The 17,371-nt window shown below is 44.2% G+C and overlaps 1 protein-coding gene across 1 annotated transcript in view; it reads right to left on the bottom strand.

Annotated features, from left to right (window-relative positions):
- Window positions 1-17,371, bottom strand: part of LOC148435724 (6-phosphofructo-2-kinase/fructose-2,6-bisphosphatase 2-like) — a 123,290-nt gene that overhangs the window by 82,612 nt on the left and 23,307 nt on the right. Inside the window, exons 5-7 of the mRNA XM_088465581.1 lie at window positions 13,099-13,165; window positions 9,449-9,523; window positions 7,572-7,628 (exon numbers count right to left, since the gene is read on the bottom strand). Of these exons, the coding sequence (XP_088321707.1) occupies window positions 7,572-7,628; window positions 9,449-9,523; window positions 13,099-13,165 (199 nt within the window). The remainder of the gene's footprint in view (window positions 1-7,571; window positions 7,629-9,448; window positions 9,524-13,098; window positions 13,166-17,371) is intronic.

The following is a 17,371-nucleotide window of genomic DNA, read 5'->3' as shown; positions in this document are numbered from 1 at the left end:
CAAGGAGTCCCTAGGGAGGACAAATGGAGGCATAATCAAGAAAACACTCCAAAGGATGAACTGGATACCAGAGTGGAGCAATTCCATATCTTAACCATACTGACAGTGTAGAGATCCTCACTGTCAGGAAGACCAGGCCAAGTGTGAAACCCAAGCCAGCCGGAAGGAATGCCAGAATATCTGGAAATCCTGGACACCGGAGGATTGTATCGACAGGTACAATACCATAAGATTTATGGCTGCCACAGTTTGTGGTAGGTCCCAGCAAAAGCTGATCCATGTGCTCTAATCATTCCAACGATGACAAAGCCAGGGAAGCTGTAAGACCACTGTAAGGACACAGTCAAAGACAAACGACCCAGGTCCAAGGCAAAACCAAGGACCCTGAGACAACAGGTCCGGGCAGTGAAGCATCAGGGATGGAGTATCGATGTAGAGACTCCGAAGATCCAAGTACCCCTGACATCTGGGGCAATCAGGAGCCACCAGCAGGAAAGCATCTCCGTCTCGATTGAAAACACTTCCAAAGACCTCGAGGAAGAAGGGAGACCGGAGAACACAGGTACACAAAGTGGAAGGACCACTTCACCGACAAAGAGTCGCTGAAGGTTGCTTCAGAATCCCCAGAGCTGGACTGTAACACCATAGTGTGATAAAGTCAGAAGGCCATGAGGGTCACCTCAGGGGGGCCCCCCCTGCTCACCAGGAGATGAAACCTCTCTTGGGGAAGAGACTAGTCCCCGGGATGCACGTCGTGACGGCTGAGGACTCCCGCTTCCCAATGGAGAGCTCCTGAAATGAACGCTGCCGAGATGGTCGGGAGGAGACCCTCGGACTATGTCCGAATATGTGACATACCTGTCATTGCCACCCAACGAACAGTGTTGCTAAAAAGGAAGCCACTGTCCTGACCCTGTCGGACTGAACCTTTTCAGGTTCACCGGGAAACAAGAGTTATGCCAGAGTAAGTTAATTGACAGGGTGGAATCGACAGACATCCAACTGCACTGAAAAGGATTCGATCCAGACACTGTCCATAGCAAAGAAAACCCTGGACGAGATGGCCATAGCCACCCGGACAGGGACCGACTTGCCTCCGGAGAGAGCATCATCGTTTGAACAGTTATCCGACAGAAAAAACTCGTTCCATCTGGAGATGAGCCAATTATGGAAAGGCCTGGAATGGAACTGAGCCCATTCCACCATGCATCCCAGAGTGTAAAGACATCTGTCGACTGCGCAGACAACCATGTACTCCTAATGGAAGAGTGGAGATTCCGTCTTACGCCAGAAGAATTCTCAGATTCTGAGAATCCAGCAGGGATCCTAGATGAAGAATACCCAGAGAGGGATGCAGGGAGGACTTTTTCCCCGTTGATTAAACGTCTGCACCCTGAAGAAGCCACAGTCATCCTGACCTGGCCGTAAAGTACCCCGGTGATCCCGCTAAGAGCAGGAGGCCGTCCAGGTACAGGAGCATTGGGATATACTGAACAGAAGAACTGTCAGAAAATCCAAAACGCTGGTAAACCCCTGTGGGGCTGAGGACAGTCCCAACAGGCAGAGCCCGAAAAATTGTAAGTGTTGCTGTGATACAGCAAACCTCAGCCCATGCTGAGGAAAGGTCTCTGTAAGTACCCGTAGGCACGCGTCCTGTATATCCAGTGATACCATAAAGTCCCCAGGTTCCAAACATCGTATGATGGAGCATAGGGATTTCCTCCTGAGCCCAGGTAGCTTTAGGAACTGGTTCAGGGAATTGAGACAGAGAATAGGCCAAAGAGGACCATTCAGCCACCGCACCAGAAAGAAAGCAGAACAACCAGTCCCTCACTGAGATAGTGGGGATGGCCTAATTAGCTCCGCTTACCGCAACAACTGCATAGCTTTCTGGATCTGTAAGGCCCTTGTAAAGAGGCCGCCTGAGCAAAGAGGGCGTACCCTCCTACCCACGTAGCCGCGGCAACTTGACACTAGTACCGGGCGAACTGAGAAAATCGGTATCTCCCAGTTGTAGGCCTGTCCCGTCAGGCTGAAGAGATATCCGTAGGTTCAGAAGCAGGATCGGCTGGCAGTCCAGGCCTGCTCGGTACTGGATATGTCGGCCCTTGTAGATGCCGACAGTCTACGAAGTGGGCATAGCTGAAAGCGGTAAACTTGTCGTTAGTAATACTGCCAATGTTACTACAATCTTGTCAAGGTCAGGACCAAACAATATCAACCCTAAAGATGGTATCTGCACCTCTGCATTCCCAGAGCGCAGCCATAGGGTATTACGGAGGATACAGTCGCAGCCGGAACTCTGAAAGTTAGGAGACTGGTATCCAATATAGGCATTTCCACCTATGACAACTGCATATATTACGTGAGCGACCAAATACATTTGAACCCCCGACGTGTTGGAGGGGAAAAAACGTTACAAATGCATCAACCCAATATGCAATAGTATTAACCAACCATGCTATAGCCATGGTAGGATGGGTAACAACTCCTGAAAGCAAGTATACTGATTTCAGGCAGAGTTACCACCTACGGATCCAAAGAATCCGACCACGCAGGAATGGGAGGCGTAGTAACGTCTGTAATCAGACGAGTAACACGCCCATCCACCCCAGGAGGGGCTCGTGATGACCCTCAGGGAATTTGGGACAGGAGGCCAAACACTGTTGTAACACCTCCTATCTGGCAACAGCCAGAGTCCCGCTATGCGATCCACCCGCTAGTCAGCAACAGGGAACCCGAAGGCACGCAATACTGAGGGTGTATGATACAGGTGCAGGTCAACATTCACTCTAACCAGAATGGACCTGCTACCAGCCCTAAAGCAGGGATAATAATACCTGAAATAGGCTTCCCCCCGTGTAAGAGGGAAAGAGCCCCAAACAGTATCCAGTTCACGGCAGAGCCAACTGGGAAGTAACCACAGGGCGTCAACCACGCCAATTAGCGTTTCGTAGAAAACGACATCCACCCAGGGTGGCTGTTGTGGTAATCCCTGCAAGGGGAATGACAGACTATTGTGGCACCAGGGGGAATTCATATACTGCGAAAAACCCCTGCAGGGAGCGGTAGTCTGTGTCACAGGGGAAGAGTGCAAGAAGCTGCGAGATACCCTGAGATGAAAAGGGCAGTATGGTGAAGTAACCCCAAGTGAGGTACAACAATGGGGCCCGCCCGGCGATCCGCAATTGAGAGGATCCCGAGAAAACAAACCGCCCAAGGGGGTCGTGAAAGAGGCCAGCACCAGATGACGCCACATACAGAGCCCTTTATGAGTCAAATCCTCCGCACTAACACCTGCAGCACATGACTTGCAGGATAGTAAAAATGGGTGCAGTATAACGCTCTATCTCCTGGTCAGACATATCTGACCAATCTTGGTGGAAATATTAAGCAGCGCTATACTGGTCCTGACTGATGCCAAAAATTAGCTGCAGGGACCCATTTTCAGCGTATGCAACACACAGTTCCATCTAAAATATGGCAACGTGCAGCACGCAACAGTATGTGACAAACCACACAAATATTAACAAGTATATAAATGTGAGGTCTCAGAACCACCCTAAGTACAGCTGTATTAGGGCAGATAAAGAAAAGGGATAGATATACACTGACAGGTGAGAGAATAAAGTACAGTCAGCACTAGCACAAGTCACATACAATGCAGATATATACATATATACATAAACATGTCATATAATATACTGCACTATTACACTGCATTCAACTGCCCAGATTCAGTGTCTGGGAAGGCTACAGCGCTGTGTACACTGACCTGATGGTGAGGTACGCAGGGGGACTGGACCAACTGCCATCCTGAGAGATTTCTGCTGCACCACAGAGATAAAATGGCCGCTGGAGACCTCAGAGGAAGCGTGGCCCGCGGAGGAAGCAGCTCAGCGACGCCAGACTATGGATACTGAAAGGCGCGCTGAGCTGAGGGGAGGAGCCGCTGTAACAGGGAAGGCTGCCTCCCCTGGCCGGCTATTAACCCCCGGGACGCCGGCTCCCTGCACCGATCGTTAAGTCCCTGGTGGTCTAGTGGACACACGGGGTATGGGGGGCCCGCCGCCACTGCCGGCGCCTCCGGTCTGTCCCCTGAGACCGGAGGCACAGGACTGCATTTGAAATGCGCGGATCACCGCAAGCGGTGATCCGCGACCTTACCTGCTCCCCGTGGATCCGGCAGCAGTCCTGGGCACCCACAGAGTCCGGCTAGTACAGACTCTGGGGTCCCGCTGAGATCCCCAGATCTGTACTGGCGTCTCAGCGCCAGCGGGGTGACGGAGCAGCAGCTTAGACGTCCTATGGACAGTCCGACGCTGCCGCTCTGAAGAGTCCAAAGTCCATGGAAAAAACTTTGTCCCTAAAAAAATAAAATAAGCTTAGGGGCTGCTAATCAGCTCCCCCTGCGCTAACGGTGACCCGACTCCGGCCGGGCACCAACTGAAACTGAGGTGCCTCTGGCTTGGGGGTGGGGTTATAGGGAGAGTGGACCCAGTGCATCCTGGGAGCTAAAAGCTTTAACTGCGTGGTGCCCGGATTTGGTTCCCAACCTATACCCCAAGGTCAACCCTGTGGACCCCCTATGGACCCTGAAGTAGAAATACACACAGAATACATTTATGTGTTGTATACACCTTATACGCACAGCCTGCAGATAATTGTATAAAATATTTTCAATAATTTTGTGGCTCAAGCAAAGTTTGTGTACAGAACTGAAATTCATTTATGTTTCATATACAGCTTATACACACAGCCTGAAGGTAATTTTATACAATATTTGTAATAATTTGTGCCTTAGACAAAGTTTGTGTACATTGAACCATCAAAAATCAAAGGTTTCATTATCTCGGTCATGCCAAAATAATTCCATTTCGGAATAGTCCTTATTTCGGAATATTTGGATATGGGAGACTCAACCTGTAATAAAAACAAGTGTAATAAGCATGAACTTATTTATGGACTAATGCAGTACATTTGGGGACAATTCTGAGTGCCTAATAGATAATTAATCTCTAGCAATCACCTACATACAGGCCCAGAAACCCAGTTTTTCCTAGCGTTACTGGAACGCTCACTCACTAGAGATGAATTAGGACGGAGGCTACCATCTACAATTGTTGGGCTAAGCGATGAGGTCCAGTTGGCCCCATTGTATACCTCTGCGTTTGATTGGCATTAAGGAAGATTTTTTTGCAAAAAAAACCCCTCAAGTTTCATGTGGTTTATATTGATTTGCTTACGTTGTGGAGGATCTAGATCAGGGGTGGACATAAGCGGCCCTCAAGCTGCTTTAAAACTACACATCCCATCATTACCCTGATATAATTTTGCCATTTGGTCATGCTGAAACTGTCAGGCCATAATGTGATGTGTAGTTCAACAGCAAGTGGAAGGCCGCTTATGCCCACACCTGATCTAGAGTGCTATTTGTTTGAACTTGTTGATGAGTTATTGCCATTCTCAAATTTTTGTGAAATTCACCTTTCATTTAGTTCAATAAACAGAATTAATTTTAACAATGTTAACATCCTAGTTCACTGAATTTATTACGACCATATTTTCTAAATCTACAGATAGGAACACTACTATTATACAATAATTTTCATCATGAGCCTATAAAGGCTGGATTACCATTTTTTTAATTTATCAAGATTCAAAGCATTATAAGTGATCTGGAAGAGATACAGCTTCAGTTAGAGCTCATGATAGTAAAGTTTGTCGAGGGGGGAATATTTGGAATTGGATTTGAACAAAATCAAACATCAGGTTATGAACATTCCACTTCTTAAATGCTAAAAATAAAAAAAATAAAAAAATAAAAAAAAAGGAGAAAAATGTAACATATGATCTTGAAAGCTCTGCTAGTGCTTTGATCAATATAAATGTTAAACAATTGGGGCCCATCAAAGCCACAGAGCCTGGTTTACACCTATTAAAGCACTCGTGGCTTATGCTTCTGTAGGGGACAAAACATCACGATTTAGAGATTAAAAGTGATTTCACTACCTTAAAAACTAAAATGTGAAGGAAGTTTCCAAAGTAACACCAAATGAGGTTGTCTGGATGTCTCACCTGCTGATATTTAATTACAGGGGAAACAACTATCCATTTTTTGGTACAAATGTAAAACAAAACACAACTTTTAATGTCACTTGTAGCACTGAATGAAATATATATCACACATACCCATCATGCCCATGTGGCAAGATCTATGTGGGCAATAGAGCCCCAATTTTTTTTTATTTTTATTTTTTAAGAGCACATCGCGCTCCACAGATCATCCATATGCATGCAGCACACTAGCCCTGCATAGTCTTGTCACTTTAATATATAGGATAATAGAACATCCTTCCAGTCTTAGCACTCTCCTGGTTGCTCTAGCCACATTATTGGCTACTTGGTTGCTCTAGCCACATTATTGGCTACTATACCAAGGTATGCATTCCACTTGTTCCAATAGACTTCAAGAATTTTGTTTAGGTTCACTTTATTTCAGTGACTGTACAGGTATTTGTTTAGTTTGTTTCCAGTATGTATGTGAGGGGCTCAAATCTATGTCAGCTCCCTACAAGTGCAGGAAGCAGCGGGGCATTTTGTGCACATGTGATCATGTTTAAGGAAAGATGATTTTTTTTATATTCTCCCCAAAGAAAGAATCGGTAAAGTAAAGGTTTCCAACTTATCAAGTTTATTATTGACATTTTGCCTTTAGAGTGAAATGGAAAGTTCATGACAACTATGCAATGCGCATCAAGCTCCTTGCCAGCAGAGAGAATAGTAAGAAAAAAAAAAAAAAAAAACGGTGTTCGGAAATGGCAACCGGCAGCCATCAATGGTCGCCAAACCACCTGGGAATAGTTAAAATTCGACATGTTAAAAAATCCCAATTTACTGATCATGATCATACAGATGTGCCCACATACACCTATCCTTCGTGCGCTACAAGTTGTGTTACACATTACACAACACATTAGCACAGTGTGACTCTGTAGAGTCTTTCTGTACAAATTTTTCTGTTAAAATGAGTCTTATTCGCAAAACAAAATAGGATACACAAGCAGCTTATTCTTATTAAAATGATATTCGGCATGCCAATATTCTGTGTGTGACTGGTTATATCTGCATGCAAAATGCTGCGTTACAGTGTCAGTGGCTGAGACAGTGTAACATAACATTTCACATGCAAATATAACCACAGTCACACAGAGAATATAGGAATGCTGCATATCATTTTAATCAGCATAAGCAGTTTGTGCGTCATATTCACATCATTTTGTGAAGAAGATGCATTTTAAAAAAGGGAAAAAGTCACAAAAAGAGGCTCGGCACTACAGAGTCACACCACGGCATGGCGCGACTAGAAGGGCTGTTTAACATACAAGGAGGCTAGATGTATGACGACAACTGTATTTTGATTGCAATCGGCAAATCTGTGAAATCCAACATGTTGCATTTCACAGATGCCCCCAACCCCGGCGTCTGGGGATCGGTGAATTGGCCCAATACATCGCTGATGTATGGGGGCCTTTACTTTGGACTTGTAGTTCTATTACAGTCACACTTACCATGATGTTAGCAGCAATTACTTCCGGGTCATCACATTCAGACTCCACAAAAAATACCTTATTAAAAATGATAAAAAAATTAGATATTAGCAAAATATTTGCAACAATCAGCATAGGCTTATGGTTTGTGGTACAGAATAATATTTTGAATGAGGTTACTGAACTGCAGGTTTTCTACAGAGCAGAGGTATCACAATGATAATAGTGCCTAAAAACTTTGCCTATACTTAAAGTATACACAGTACTCCATTCTCCTAATTGACCCCATAACTAAAAAACAGTGGCATCTGCTATCAGGTGTCAGACATTCATCTCAGCAGTAATGGCTTCAGTCATTTCTCTTTGCAAAAAAAAAAAAAAGCTTGTCTAAAGGCCGACATTCCTATCCACATCTACATTACTGTGTTTATTTCCACAGAATGTATTTCCTCTAAAGATCTATGTTACTAAACAATTACCAAATTAACCAATACTTATATCAATATACCAAGAGGATCTTTAACCGCTTCATGATCAGCGGCATTGCATACCTTAACGTCCTGACAAGAACTCACATTTATGTGGCGTGCCTAGTTTTTTGGAAATAACTACTTAATATATTACCCTGGTTAATTTTATAATTTTGTATTATGAACGGATAAAGCTTTCCTCTCTAAACATAATTTTGAAAATATCTTTATATAATAATTACATTGATAAAACCTAAATTGGGAACACACCATACCCACAATAAGATCAACTTTAGAGCTATACCCCAAAATGAAACTAGTACAATCTTTCTATTATATAGCTGTCAATTAGGTTTTCATATCTAACATAGGGGCCAATTGAATTCATACTTTGTCGATAGCTTCAGGAGCTCCTTCCTGGCGCTATTCAATTCTGCGCGCTGTTAAGCCAGGTACACACTAGATATGTCGCCCAATCCATATCGTCCACATTGGCCAGTGTGTACCAGCTAGGTCGCTGACTGTGCGCGCTCCCAGGCGTTGTCAGCGACATAGCCTGTCGGACCTGCATCCAGATCCGATGGGCGATATCAGCGGAGGCCATGCTGCCGAATGCAGCATGACCCCTGCTGTCACGCAGTCGCTCCCGGAATCGGCAAGTGTACACGCACTTGCTGATGCCGCACAAAACATAGTGCTGGGTACACATAGTTTAGTCCGAGAATGCCGGTTCTCGCGACTAAACACCCTGCTTTAGTCGCGAGAACCGGCATTCTCCAACTTGAGAGTCAGACTAGTTGGATTTAACAGTGCACTGAATTAAATAGCTCAGTGAGCTCCCTCACGGCGCTATCAATAGCTCGTTTATTTGAATCGTCCCCATAGATATTATAAAGGCAAGAAACAAAAGTACATAGTAAAGAAAAAGAAAAAAAGTCTCAATATAAAAAAACTATGCTGTGACTTTACATGGATACAAAAGTCAATGCCAATCCTTAACCCCCTTTCAATACCATAGAAATAACTTGCAAGTTATGCTGGATATACACTATACAATTATCTGTCAGATATCTGACCAATCTGGCTGGTTGGAATGAAAACCTGGTAATGTATGGGAGAAATGACAGTTGATCATATGGTCTTAAACACTGGAAACGGACAAAAATAAATTGTTCAAATTAGTTAAATTCGTGTGTTTTAACCAATTTGTCTGAACGACCAATTTTGTCTCTTTTCCAGTGTTTGTGAGCAAATGGACGATAGTTATTTGCTCCCATACATTACCAGATTTTCATTCCAATCAGCCAGATTGGACAGTTAGATAATTGTATAGTGTATGCCCAGCATAAGTAACTGAATGTGAAAGTACAATCTTAAACCTGGGATAAATTCAGATTGAGGAATTAGACATATACACAGACATATTACCTTAAAGGCATTTTCCTTTGCAAAGTTTAGAAGAAGGTCTCTTCTTTCACGAGTAGTATTTGTGGCATCAAACACCTGTAGCAAGTTACAAAAATCAAAAAAATTTAAAAGCAAAAACTGAAGAAAAAAACAGTTTAGTTTCATTACAAAATACACTCAGTATCCACCTTATTAGGAACACCTGATCACTTGATCTTTCATACAAATATCAGAGTTGGAAAAAATAAATAAAAAAAATGTGATCATTTACAAAAATTATTATTTTTTTTGTTTAAACCAGTCTTTTTTGCATTAATGATTTCATGAAAAAAAAAACCCCCAAAAAACAAACAAACCATTGAATCCCTGCTAATTATATTAATACTGTGATGTATTAGAAACCTTGCTCAACCATGTTTTAAATACTTTCTAATGCCAGGTACACACTAGACCACAGGTTCTCAAACTCGGTCCTCAGGACCCCAAACTGTGCATGTTTTGCAGGTCTCCTCACTAAAGCTGGGCATACACGGCCAGATAAAATGTCAGTCAGACATTTTATCTGGCAGCCTGCCAGCCGCAGATGTCCGCGACATATACTTAGATTTCTCTCAAAGTGTATTAGCCCGACATCTGCGCTCCGCCCCCGGGGAAGGAGACACTTCCCTGTTCCTTCCATGGGAAGGAACACAGGAAATGTCTGTCGGCCGCGCATACACTGCCCGATAGCTTCCCGGTAAATATCACATCGGACGGGCATGCTGGACAATCCGGCATGCCCGACCATACACACACACACACAGTCACCGTGCTGCAAAAGAGCCGGCTCCCGACACTGGAGGAAGAAGACACCACTTCGGAAGGTAAGTAATTAAGGACTACTTAAGCATTGGAAACTTCCAATATCTTAGTCTTCATGGGGGTGCCGCCGGGGTCCCACAGTAAGTCCCGCTGATTTTTCCTAAAACGATTTTAGGAAAAAAAAAAAAATCAAAACTTGCTCTGGAGGCTCGAGAGAAAAAAAAAAAAAAAAATGACGCTGTCATTTCTATAGAACTCACTGCGTCCCTTTTTCAGGCACATTATTGAATAGAAATACCCTGCCTGCAATTGGATATGCCTATTAATCTTTCTTACTTCCAGTCATCTCAGTAGGACTGAAGGTTTTGAATTTAAATAAATTTGAAGGAGATTAAACAAAGAGGCGTTTCGCTGTGTACTGCCTCTTTATTGTATTCGAGTGGTTTACCCTTTAAGATTAAGAATGTTAAGATCCCCATACATCAGCAATTTATTGCAGCAATTGTGCAATTTTCAATCGATTGAAAAAAGGGAGAGATTTTTATACACAATAGATTGCAAATTGCTGCAATCAATTGCTGATGAGTGGGGGGCTTTAGTTGCGGTTCTCCTTTAGGATTGTTAGGGGAGGAGTTTGTAGATGCTAGGCAGATTTAGTACCTCTCTGATCTGGTTCAGCCTGCCACCCTCTATTTCTGTTGTGTGTGAATTTACTGTATTGGTTCAGCTCACTCAAATGAAGAGCACATGCAACAGCGCAGTGCCTGTAATCACAGCACAATAAAAACACCATGATATTTGTTTTATTTTAAAACATGGTTTTAACAAGCGTGGCTTAAACCAGCCAACCCTGACAAATATCTAAATCAGCTATCCATGTGGCAGCAACACAATGCATTAAAACATGCAGGCATGGTCTAGAGCAGTGGTTCTCAAATTCGGTTCTCAGGACCCCACACAGTTCGCATTTTTCAGGTCACCCAGCAGGTACACAGGTGTATTCATTACTCACTGGCACATTTTAAAAGATCCATAGATGGGAGTAAATTATTTCACTAGTGATTCTGTGAGGAGACATGGAAAAAGTGTACTGTTTGGGGTCCGGAGGACAGAGTTTGAGAACCTGTAGTCTAAAGGGAGGTCTGCTCTAGACCACATGTTCTCATTACCTACTTCTCATGTACACCAGCTACACTCTACAACTCCTCCTTGGGCTCGCTGCCCCTGGACTCCTCAGTTGTTTTAGTTTCTTCAGAAACCTAGAATCGTTATCTGCACAAACGCTAATCGGTACAGGTTTAGGCTTATGCAGAATATTTCAATTGCACCCCGTGCATCAGTGGCTGTATTGAGATTTGTAGTGCTATCCATTACTTGTCTGCTGAATGGTACTGTACTGCTTTACCCTGTACTGTCTTATCGTTTTGCCCTTTGTACGGCACTACAGAACACTTGTAGCGAACTATAAATAAAGTGATAATAATATTAGGTGTTCATTCTAGCACCCTATACCTGTCAGAACTCATGCAGTTCCTCTTTACTACCTGGGATGTTGCTCTGCTCTGGTGCTTCTAGCACACTAAGCTGGTGCAACAAACTGCTGAGATACAGACCAGAGTGTGCTAGAAGCACTAGAGCAGAGAGCGACATTCCAAGTCGGAAAGAGGAACTGCACAGGTTGTAACAGGTTCAGGGTGCCAGAATAAACACTAGTAATTATATTATTATTATTATTATTATAATATATCAATATGTGGCCATCCAGCTGCTGTGAAACTACACATTCCAGCATGTGTAGTTCTACAGAAGATGGAGGGGTGCATTTTGAATACCCCAGGTCTAGTTCTTCAGTTGATGTTCAGGCCAATCGCTAGAATGGGAATAAATGTGATCTAAGTGAATTTGACATGATTGTTGGTGACAGAAGATGGTTTGAATCTCTTAAAAACTGCTGATCTCCTAAGACTTCATGCACAACAACCACTTCAGTTTGTAGAGAAAGGAGTACAAATCATAACATTCAGTGAGCGTCAATTCAGGGGACAAAAATGCCTTGTAAAATTAGAGAGGACAGAAGAATGGCCACGCGTTACAACAGTGGCATGCAGAAAGCATCTCTGATGGCACAGCACATTGAATCTTGAAGTGGATGGGCTAAAACAGCAGAGAACCACATCATGTTACACACTCCTGTCAGCTAAGAATGACAACCAAGAGGCTACAGTAGGCAAAGGCTCACCAAAACTGGACAACTGAAAATTAGAAAAATGCTGCTTGACCTGCCAAATTGATTTCTGCTGCAACATTGCTATGGCAGGGTCAAAATTGAGTGTAAGCAACATGAGTCTATCCTGCCTTGAGTCAACAGTTCAGGCTGGCATTGCAATTGTGTAGACAACATTTTCTTTGTATAAGTCAGGCCCATTCATACCAACAGAGTATTTTTTAAAAGCCACAACTAACTGACTGAACTTGTGTATCCCTTTAATGGCAGTCTGCTCATCTTCAGTTGGCTATATCCAACAGGATAATGTGCCAGGTCACAAAGCTAATCATTAAGCAGTTTCCATGAACATGACAATAAGTTCAGTGTACTCCATTCACCTCCACAGTCACCAGATCATATACCAAAGAAGATTTCCTGCATGAATGCGCCGCCAAACAAATCTGCAGCAACTTTGTGATGCTATAATGTCACCACGGACCATCTATAAAAGGAACGTTTCCAGCATCAATTCATGCCATGAAGAACACAGGCTATTCTGGGGGCAAACTGTGGTTCCTGTACTGGAAAGGTGTACCTACAGTAATAAAGAGTCAACTTATTGTATAATAAATTTTAAATACAAGCTGTATATTTTATAGCTTACTGCTATTTGGCCTCCTTCCTCTGTTATATAGAACTTCACATCTTCCAAAGCAATCAAAGCACACTGTCTGCAACAAAAAATTTTGGAGGTTAGAAAAACACCATGTACTGGCCATAAAACATACAACAGGAAGCTACAGAATTCTTATAACTTAGGGGTTGATGTAGCAAGCAGTGACAAGAGTGGAGAAGTGGACCAGCTGAGTAATTGCCCATAGCAACCAATCAGCTTCTACCTATCATTTTATAGAATGTACTTGATAAATGCTACCTCAAAGCTGATTGGTTGCTAAAGGCAACTTCTCCACTGGTTTAATCCTCTACTCTTTACGGCTTGATACTGTACATCAACACCTTAGTTTCTATTAGTATGACAAACCATACATCATGAATCATATTTGTAAAGCAAAAAGTGCAAGGAATACAGGTGGCAATGGAAGGCAGTCGCCTCTGGGCACCAGCCCTGAAGGGGACACACTGACCGCCTGCATTACAGCAGGTCCTGCTTTATGCGCCCCGAATCAAGAATAAGCAGGGAGCTGTGATCTTCTCTCTCCCAGATCTCAGGCAAGGAAACCACACCAATGTACATAAAAGGGGCAGGGTAGAGCCTAGAGTGCATGGCCCCTCCCTACTTTGTTTTTTTTTTGTCCCCTCACACAGGTAGGACGTGCTTCCTCCGCTGTTGCTTTGGTAGCAGCAAATAGCAAGAATGGAAACCCCTGATCAGCAAGAGGTAGTGTTTGTGTGTTGGGAGTTAATTGGGGGGTGGAGTAGGTGTCTGGGTGCTGCTGGGTTGTTGGAAGAGATTGTGGAGAGGGGAGGGGGCTAGTTTGTGATTGGTTCTTTCTGGGGTGTTGGTCATGAAATCAGGGGTGACTGTGCCTGGCTGCTGCCGGCATGTTGGAAGTGTGTGTGTGTGTGTGTGTGTGTGTGTGTGTGTGTGTGTGTGGACAGGGGCGGCAAGTACCCTGACCCTACCCCTCTGTCACCCCACCCCTAACTCTGTTTATCGGCGGCATGCATCCTGTCCGCCGGCATATTAACTACATCCCATGTCTGGGTACTGCTGGGGTGTTGGATGAGAAAGCGTGTGTGAGACTGGGTGCTACTGGGATTTTGATAATTAATGTACTTTGGGGAGGGGTAGGGCGAGAGTGTTGCTGGGAGTGAATGCAAGGGAGGGGGGCACCAACAACTATCTTGCCTAAGGGGTCCTGGTATGAACTTACACCCCTGAAGGAAAACATTCAAGGAATAAGAGGATTTGTTATTGCAGGTAGGAAGTAGGGACCTGCACTTAGGGTGCCTTGAGAAGGAAAAAAAGTAATTTGTTATAACAAAGAATAACAGACAAATATGTAAAATATACTAAAATATTAACAATTTAAACTAAATTGCTATGAATCACTTAACAGTTTTCTCTTAAAAACAAAATGTTTTAAGATATGTACCATAAGAATATATTAATCAACTACTTTCTGTGTGAGCTCACTGAGGATTGACCCCATATTTTGGAATGCTCACTACTATTAGCCGCGATGATCTCGCTGGTGCGAGTCATCGCGCCCATGGCTGCACTCTACGGCAGCCCGGATTCGCTGAATTTTACTTGCAGCCCCATAGGGCTCAGAGCAAAATTCAGCGAATTCGGGCTCAGAGCAGGCCAGAAGGGTGCTGGTCTGTTGCCAGCATTTTAACGTCGTTGCAACAGCAACTTGCACATAATATGATTGACCCCTATGTATTGAAGGCTATTGGATACTTCTGGAGAGTTTGGGTATACGGCCTATTCAGATTTGGGAACAGAGGACCTGATTCAGACCCGCTGGCAAGCGGGTCGATGGTGCCCTAGTGCGCATGCGCACAACGGAGGGAGCTCCATCATGCACATGCGCGAGACCCAGATAGCGACAGCCAACCTGTCGCTCCAGGTCTCGCACCAAAGGGGGCGTGCTGTCGATGTTGAGTGACAGCACGCTCCCTTTGGTGAGCGTGCCGGGGGCGTGGCTGCCAGACGGAGGCGTTCCCATGGGAACGCCTACCGTCTGGGTCCAGCCCCACTGACATCACTAGTGATGTCAGTGGGAGTGATTTTGGCTCTGATAGAGCCAAAATCACTCCAGTTCTTGCTGTCACAGAGACCCTACCGCAGGGTCTCGTCGCAAGTCCGATGGTCTTAACCATCGCGACCATCATCATGGACGCTCGCATAAGCTGTGGGTGGTAACCAACAGCTCTGCGAGCGTCCAGGAGGACGCACCAAAAAAAACAAACAAAAAAAAAAACGCCCTGATTCAGAGCGGGCGCTCGTTCAGAGCGTCCGGCTCTGAATCAGGCCCAGAGTAAGATAGAGCAGGTAACTGTGTACCTGGACAAACCATGTTGCAATGCAAGGGGTCAAACACATTTTTTGCATGTGGAGTAAATATTGGCTGCTGTTGAATGTAGCCCACAACTGCTGTTACACTGCAATTTAGATTTCAGTTTGGACACACCCCTTCCAAATCCAAATCTATCTGCACATCCTACATCTGTCCCACCTGCAGTGCAGCATGGTTTTACCCAGATGCAAAGTTACTTGCCCTTTCTTACAGTCTATTACATAATCTGAATCAGGCCCATAGTCTACTCTCAATAGCTAGCACAGTCTAGCTATGATCTTCTAGAAGGTGCTAGCTAAATGTTAAGTAAAATCTGATTGGTAGCTACGGGCAACAGCTCTTCTAAAAACACACTTCTAATAAAACTCACTTTAGTAAATTTACCCCTTAGAATCAATGCAGGATATAATCCCAATGTCAGCTCCCTGAGACCTTGGATGATGTTGTATCCCTGTCACCAAATACTAGATTGCAAGATCAGTTGGGCAGGGTATTGGGCTGGAAAAAAAAAAAAAAAAAACCATATGCAGGAGACAGTCTCCATTAAGCAGAGAGAATATAAGAGTTTTGGTAATTTCTCAGAGTCCGTCTGGGGGACACTCTTGATTATGGGGATGTAGTGAAGGTTAAGGCGCTAGCACTTGATAGGTTAACTTTTTTTTTTTTTTTAGGGTACACAAGCTCCTCCATTCCAACCCCTTCCTCAGTTTTAACTTACTAAGCCCTAAGGATAGGTTGAAGAAACAAGGGAAGGTTTGCATCCTTCTCCCAGACACAATCCAATAAACGTGGGATCATAGTGACCCCTGGTGAACCAAAAATCTTATTTTCTTCTTCCTCCATCTGGGGGACACTCCTCACCATGGGAATGTACAAAATCTGCCCCTCGGGGAAGGTATGTTCAGCCCTGGCTGAAGTCTATACTTCCCGTCCAAAGGAAGCATTCCTGGACACAAGTCATGAAATAAAAAAAAAATCTGGTTTATGCATAAACCAAGGACCATGTAGCTGCTCTATATACTGTAATTGCTCCAGGGAAGCTCTATGCCATGTTACCCACAAAGTTGCAACTGAACGAGTGGAATGAGCGGAGATCCTAGCTGGGATAAGTCTTTCAGCCCTCTTATATGCATCCTGAATTTTGGCCCCAATATATCAGGCCATAGTCTGCTTGGATGCTGGATACTTCTCATGAAGCGCGAACAGAAATGTGTGTTAAGTAGAGTATTTTTTTTTATCTTATCCTGACTGCTCCCAACATGTTAACACACAGTTGTAGGGAGTTATCCCAGAATCTATGAGTTGACCCGCGTTAGCCGTAGATTTACAGCGCTAGGAATAGAGCTTCAAATTAAATAGCTCTGGGCAAAAAAGTCAGAGGCTACTAACCTTTTCCCTGCACGGTAAATTATCAAGGCTAATTGAATCCAGCCCTAGAACGTTATAAAATATAAAAAAGGAATATCAGTAAATGGCATACCACTGGGACACAATGGGCTCTATAGTGCAGATGATGTCCCAAATATTTTCGATCAACATCGACACGCTAAAATAAAAATAATTTTTTTTATCCCTGCTATTCAGCATGAAACTTTGCAAGGACATACACACACACACGTATAGACCAATTTAAAATATAAAGTCTATGGGGGTCATTCAGACCCACTCGCAAGCGGCAGTACGCTCGCAAGTGGGTCGATGTTCTCCACTGCGCATGCGCACGACGGAGGGAGCTCCGTCGTGCGCATGCGCGAGACCCGGACTGCGACAGCCAAGCTGTCGCTCCGGGTCTCGCACCAAAGGGGGCGTGCTGTCGATGTTGATTGACAGCACGCCCCCTTTGGTGGGCGTGCCGGGGGCGTGCTTGCCAGACGGAGGCGTTCCCATGGG

This window comes from Taudactylus pleione, unplaced genomic scaffold (genome assembly GCF_031769625.1).
Source record: "Taudactylus pleione unplaced genomic scaffold, aTauple2 ptg002010l, whole genome shotgun sequence".
NCBI classification, from domain to species: domain Eukaryota; kingdom Metazoa; phylum Chordata; class Amphibia; order Anura; family Myobatrachidae; genus Taudactylus; species Taudactylus pleione.
Note: the sequence above shows the minus strand (reverse complement) of the source record. Positions and strands in the feature narration are given on the sequence as shown.